Below are 6,935 nucleotides of genomic sequence, written 5' to 3'. Positions count from 1 at the left end.
TTTCTAAAAATGTAAAAAAACTGCAACAGTGTACATGCAACACAGTGTGGGCATGCATTATTGGGTTTGTGTATCAACCCTGCTTTAAATTCTCATGATGTTTAAACAGGTAATTCGGTTGCGTAATAATACAGCATGTGTTGGTTTTACTAGTGTTTGTTTTAGTCTGCTGACAATTTGATTACGTAAACATCATTTAAAATTGAACACAATCAATTAAAATGAGACTAGCCATCATTTATTATCAGTCCAAAAATTTTTTTAGTTTTGCATTTCTGCTAAACATTGGCCCAGTAAATTTTGTAGCTCCGTTAAAACAGAGCTGTTTGGCGAATGTGTTATAGTGAGAATTTTAAATGCTTCACGCAAAAATTGCATAGCGTCTTGATTTTTTTCCTCATGGAGTAAAATTTTTCCGAGTTTCATAAGTTGTATGCCCAGCATAGGATGGTTTGCATGTAAATATAATTTGTAGCTAAATAAAGCCATGGAACCAAACTCAAATGCCTGTGTCAAAACACCTAGTTCAATGCAAGCATCCATGCCAAAATCCAAAACTTTTGCCATGTATATATTCTCATGTGGCAGTATTTTCCTTTTTACACAACCCTCCACAAGGTCTTTTATTTTCTGATAATCACATTGTTTTCTTAACTCCTCCATTTGACTCAACATGTCTTTTACAGAAGATAGTTTTGATTCTGTTATTTTTCCATCAAAGTCCTGCATCATTTGATCATCATCAGTTTTAGCATTGCAAGAATGACAAGTGCATTGAAAATGGTAAATACTCATTAGTTCTCGTTGTCTTTCAAAGCTAGTAGCAAACAAATCGACATAACTTATCAGGACTTCTTCCCCCGCAGTTATATTTTTCACTGCCCTTATTTTCAATGTCCGCATGTTAAACTCTGCAACACAATTTGGCTCACAACTATGGTTTATGAAGCTGCAATTGAGATACACGCCAGTGCCAACATCCGACTGCAGCTCTTCATTGCATATAGCAAAACTGTTATTTTTAATTCTAGCACATAATTCCAACAGCATTTTGTTATCGGTAACTTGAGGTGGAAGAGGTTTTGGGCTCCAAAATGTATGTAAAATAACAAGGAAATTCATCAAGGCCTCTTTTTGGTTTTGCGACAATTTATTATAATTTGACTCTAAATCCAAAATCGAATTTTTCTCTGGTAATTTGGCACTGCTGTACTGCTGCATATTCCATAGCAACCTTCCAAGTAAAATGACAAAATCTGGTGGTCTTTTTGGCATTACGTTTTTCAGTGCGGGGCACTCTGCTTTGTGGTGTTCATTCCAGGCCATTTTCTGGCAGTTTCTGTTGCAGTATTTCATATATTTGCATCCAGAACATTGCAACAGACCATCTTGCTTTTTGAAACAAAAATCGCAATAAACGCCTTTTTGCTTTTTCGATAGCAAATATGCATATGGCTCGGATGAAAGAACAGTAGAACCTGGGTTTAAATTACGCTTTGCTTTTAGACCGCGTCCGCTCTTTTCAGAAGTGAAAAGTTCCACATTTACATCCATTTAAACAACCTTTGCACTTTCGAGGAATAACGTTATGTTCCCGCCACTATAACTACCGGGTTGTTTACTCTATATGCGTAACGATGATACGGTAATTATGGATGTTGCCTACTTTCCCGTCAAATTTAACCGTTCTTCCCCTGAGATAACAAACCGGGTGTTCTCTGTTTTAAAATTAATTTTAAAATAACGCAAGTTCAGATTGTGGCTCGCGACAGTAAACAAATCACACAGCAGAATTAATGAGTGAATCAGCTGTGCGTCTTCGCATTTGCCTTTCGCCACTATATGTCACTCTGAATTTCTAAAATCAACAGGGCGCATGGGGAGTAAAGAGTAATGTCTGTTTATTATAAGGATATAAAGAATACTGTAAGGGTATGCTTCAATGTTACATATTCATTTTTATGCATGTATAAATGCATAACTAATATGCTATCTATAATTTGTGTACATTGATACTGGCGTGATAAATAGTGCTTCTTCGACGCGTGTGTTGGTCGTGTTAACACATCATTAATAAACATTGAAATATCACGATGAATTGGCGGAAATTACGTGGTATAGAGTACTTAAAGTACTCGAGCTAGGCTGTACTTTCCATAAACACTGCGAAATTTCAGAGGTTGTAAAAGAGCAAACCTAGAGTTTAAATAACGCTGTGTTGCAAGCACGTTGCATTAGGGTAACGAAACATACAATGAGGACAACTGTTTGTGTCTTTCTTTTTCTTTGCTACTTGCAGTATGTACAAAGCTCAACAACTTACACTGTGTGTAAGACCGTCGAATCTCTATTTGAAATCCAATCAAGTCGCAATCACAGCAGCTCCGTTGGTAAACCCGGGAAAAGAGGGCCGCGCGGACCACCAGGACCAATAGGACCAGTCGGGCCCCAAGGAGAGCCCGGACAAATCAATCAAGAAGTTTTGAACGCAGCAATTGACAGTCGCTTGCGTGCAATACAAGGTTGCTTGTGTATATGTATTATGTATTGTTGAAGTTATGATCTGTTTGATTTAAGCTTTATTTCTTTACAGATCAGATCGCTTGTTGGGACGGGTTGGTTCACAACGGTTACTGCTATCGACTTTTGTTTCGCTCGGGCAGTGGAGTGAACTTCGCAACAGCATTGCACTTGTGTCGTTATCATGGCGGTACATTAGCTGAGGTCGATTCCGAGCAAACCTACCGCGCATTCTTCGCTTACGTTAAACGTATCTGGACAAGCATACAGCCCTATGTACAAGTGTGGCTAGGAATGACATCGCAGGTAAATATTAACCATAAATATATAACTTGGGGAAATTGTAGAATATAGCTCATGAAATGCAGCAAATTGGGGTAAGTTGGGATACTGTTAGGAGCATCTAAATCCCAATTTTCATAATCGTACGTTTTAAACAATTACCAATGCTCCTTTAGTGTTGAGATGATACACTTAAATAATTTTGTAAATGTTCCTTGTTTACTATCAAATGGGGTGGGAAAAGAGAACGAAAACACGTCCTATCTTACCCCACCCCACTATACTATACCTGCTTCCGCAGAGGGGTGTCGCTTACATGTCCAATGGTACGCGTGCTCCGTTTACTGAATGGTATCGAACTTACCCAAGATCTGGATCTACTTCGCTACAAATGGCATTTGAAGTTCCGATAATGCATTCACGTTCAGATAAAGGCATGTTCGATATAGATGTAACACATGCTGCGCCTAAACCACTGTGCAGATTCAATCTATAAAGGCTTGGAAAGAAGGTTAAATGATACCGTGATGGTAATGGGCGTGGTATTGCGTTTAAATGAATAAAAAATACCGATTTCTTTATTAAAAACATTGCTTGCATTTTAACGTTGTTGAATAAATCGTGAATACCATTTGTTTATCCTCGTGTGGCAGGAAAATTTGTAGTTGCATTTTGCTGTATGATGCCATGTATTTAGAATCCATTAAATAGGTAGTACGTCCGGCGCCGTGGCATCGTGGTTAACGACTGCCTGTTACCCAGAGATAATGGGTACAAGGCTCGACGCTGCTACTATTGTGGGCGTATGTGTCCTTGGGCAAGACACTTAACGACAATTGCTCCAAGCCAGTGGGTTGTCCAAACTATCAGCCATACATAAAAAGAAAAAAAAATAACCACCCACGAAGTAACATACATGGTAACTCGTAAGCTGGCACGAGGTGTTAAACCCGTGTGATAACGACTGTCGTTTTACGGCCACGCGAGGATAAAGTAAGTTACATTCATCCATGTTGAGAAAATATATGCGACAGAGCTTTATATAATGCTAAATGATGAATTGTCTGATAATGTTGGTGGTATTTAAGTCACTAAATTAGTTATTACACTTGAAGTGCTGAGGTATGCAAATAAATTAACATTTTGTTTCGGGTAAAAATTAGCGGATAAAACTTACAACAAAACAGACGCTTGTGGGCGCGACTGAGCATACATTTGTGAAAATGGTCAACCTGAAATGTTGGTAAAACACTCGAAAATAATGCACTGACCACAATAATGATATTGTAGTCACAAGAATCTTAACAGCAAAGAAGTGGTCGGTATTCGAATATTTTGTGCTGAATGTGTCCCGTCTTCCCCACACAGTACTACATACTGGATAATAAATGTGTCGTATGTGTTGCATGTAAATGTACAATACATTTTGTGGGGGAAATGGGGCTTGATTATGGATGCGGCAAACTTTTAAAATATAGTATAGGGTAAAATATAGTGGGAGATGGGTCATATTTTTAGTCTCTTTTAAGTTGATAGTCGTCTAATTTGGTAATCATACAATATTTAAAGAACTAAATATAATCGTATCCTCGCGATTCTAATTAAGCGTTGTTCGATTAGGAAATATGAAAAATTATGTGCCAACTGTGTCCGTTTTACCCCACCACAGTATTATATATAGTAGGGTGTGGGAAGATGGGACGTGTTTTAAATAATTAACAACGGTCTATCGGAGTCGTGAGAATGAGGTTTTATAATTCTTCGACTTGTTCCTGTTTACCACCAAATGGGACGAGACAATAGAATGAAAAAGTGTACCATCGTCGGCCGATGCCCACTCCGTTTACGGCTAGTTTGACGTTTCTTGGTTCATATGAAAACTGGATGGCAATACTTGTTTGTACATTTAACCGTATATACGTTACCCAGGGGGGCGGCACATACGTCTTATTCAAAGAAATAGCAGCTGTTGTATTGATTATAGTTTGAAGCATGCGGTCCTACTCAAACCGCATACTTGCATGCACAGTTGCATGCGCCGTGCACGCGCTGGTCACGTGGCTGTCCGATACACGTGCTGATGCAATCTTACAATTTCCGCATCAACAAGCGTGTTGTTGTCTGATGAAAAACGAATCAAATCATCAAACAAAACCCGTTTGCTCTTGTCGTCTTCTGACAAAGCGGAAATGACGATTTAATATATCCGAGTCAAATTACGCTGAAGCAATGAAAATAGATGTTATGTTACGGGTTCAAGGCTGCTAGCATTGCGGGCGTATATGCGACTTTGGGCACTAAACATAACACCATACAGCCTAGTGATCGCAACAAGTTACATTTATAAACGGGCGTATCAAACATCTGCCGGACTCAGCGAGCATAAAACTGAAACGTTCTGTTATGCTGGAAACTGTGGAGGTCAAACGGGTTCGGCCGCAGAAAGTAAAAACATGTTTGGTCATTCGAAAAGTTATATAACTTCTGTACATCGAGCCTCGCGCATACATTCTTTAAACCAGCGATCGAAAAACAAGTATTTTATATAGGCCCTCTAAATGTGTCAAAGGCTATACGGGTGTGCGGCTATATACGGAAAACATATTATTCGTATGGTACTCGTATATATTTATTTTTTGACCCAGAAACAGGTTGACGACAACAACAGAAAGTATTTACCAAAATATTTGTTGGTAACAGAGACTGCAATAAAAAATAACCAATGAATTCCGAACGAACACGATTTTTTGCTATAAACCAATCACGTATACGCTACACATTAGGGATAATAATGAAATAACATATAGTACTGTGGGAGAAGATGGGACACCTTTTGCACATAATATCAAAATGTCCTGATCGTGTTTTAAACAATTAAAAACGGTCGTGAGGATACAGTTTTATAATTCTATAAATGTTCTTTGTTTACTACCAAATGGGACAAGAAAATAGAATGGAAATGTGTCCCATTTCCCCCCACCCGACTATATGTCATTCTAAAACATCAAACCAAACAACAATTAAGCCGACAAACACAAATACGTGCCATAACCGACATCATCATCGCTTTACAACGTTCACGTAAAGACTACAATTGCACAACAACGTTCAAGTAATGTACAATACATGACACCAATGTGTGACCAACGTGCTTCTCCGTGCTGCCGGCTATGGATGACGTCATTTGCCGGCCGGTATATGACGTCATCAACAATATGTTTGTGTTTACAGTACAAGAAGCAACACGTGTGATACGTATACTGGACAGGAAGTTGTGATGATATATGTCTTCAAACAACAAATGCGTCAAAATAAGTGTCTCACCAGGCAGCAGGATTCAATTTAGGTGAATTTATTTCCCAGAAAATTCACGACGTGTAAAAAACAAATATATCTTGCTGCGGAACAGTCTGCGTTATTTAGGCGACATTTGCTGAGATATATTCTACATATTATAACGAACATTTAACCTTTATCTTCGAATACAGAAACGCGGACCGTATTAATTAAAGCGGCAAAGAGAAGTAAAGCGGCAAAGGTTAGCAGCCAAACGAAAGCTATTAAACTACTCAAGTGACCAAACTTTGACTTGGTAAAAAATTTTCAAAGCGTCGTTCAAATTTATTACATCACCCCATAACAGTCACGTGATGGGAAATCTCACCAGCCACGCGCTAAGCAGGCTCTGCCCACGCACATTGTGGAAATCTATCCATACACTGGCCACGCATATCCTGAAAATTATCGATTTATTTTCGGAAAATTACGCAGTTTGTGGTCGGGAGATGGCGGGGTTGCGACATGTGTATACTGAGTTGTTTATGCCGTGCATATCGAAGTCGCACATGTGGCGCAATTATTTGCGGGGTGGTACTTGCTTGCAATTAATTGCGAAACTTTTCTTAAATAAGGAAGTTACAAAATTTGGGGTTCGATTCGTTGTATATAACTGTGGGGTAATATAAATATCACATAATATGTTTTCTAATCACATTTTTAACAGTTAACAACGCCTTAGGAAAGCGTTTGTATAATTTTGTAAATATTCTTTGTGTAATACCGAATGGGGAGGAAAAATAGAAAGAAAACATTGTTTATTTCACTCCAACATTTATTATAACCCATCAAACCTT

At 38.5% G+C, this 6,935-nt stretch overlaps 2 protein-coding genes across 3 annotated transcripts; one reads left to right on the top strand and one right to left on the bottom strand.

Annotated features, from left to right (window-relative positions):
- LOC100179624 (histone-lysine N-methyltransferase SMYD3) lies at positions 1-1,784 on the bottom strand. The gene has a single exon (XM_002128520.4). The coding sequence runs from the start codon at positions 1,552-1,554 to the stop codon at positions 262-264; it is 1,293 nt and encodes a 430-aa protein (XP_002128556.1). The 5' UTR covers positions 1,555-1,784; the 3' UTR covers positions 1-261.
- A 158-nt stretch (positions 1,785-1,942) lies between these two features.
- On the top strand, positions 1,943-3,441 carry LOC100181946 (pulmonary surfactant-associated protein A1-like). Of its 2 annotated transcripts, none has more exons than XM_002128407.5 (3): positions 1,943-2,522; positions 2,594-2,826; positions 3,104-3,441. In XM_002128407.5, exons 1-3 carry the CDS (start codon positions 2,255-2,257, stop codon positions 3,296-3,298), a joined length of 696 nt encoding a protein of 231 aa, XP_002128443.1. In that variant the 5' UTR covers positions 1,943-2,254; the 3' UTR covers positions 3,299-3,441. The 2 variants fall into 2 exon arrangements, with proteins under 2 accessions (XP_002128443.1, XP_002128506.1); XM_002128470.4 differs by having other exon boundaries at positions 3,047-3,441.
- The last annotated feature ends 3,494 nt before the right edge of the window (positions 3,442-6,935 follow it).

This window comes from Ciona intestinalis, chromosome 9, assembly GCF_000224145.3.
Source record: "Ciona intestinalis chromosome 9, KH, whole genome shotgun sequence".
NCBI lineage: Eukaryota > Metazoa > Chordata > Ascidiacea > Phlebobranchia > Cionidae > Ciona > Ciona intestinalis.
Note: the sequence above shows the minus strand (reverse complement) of the source record. Positions and strands in the feature narration are given on the sequence as shown.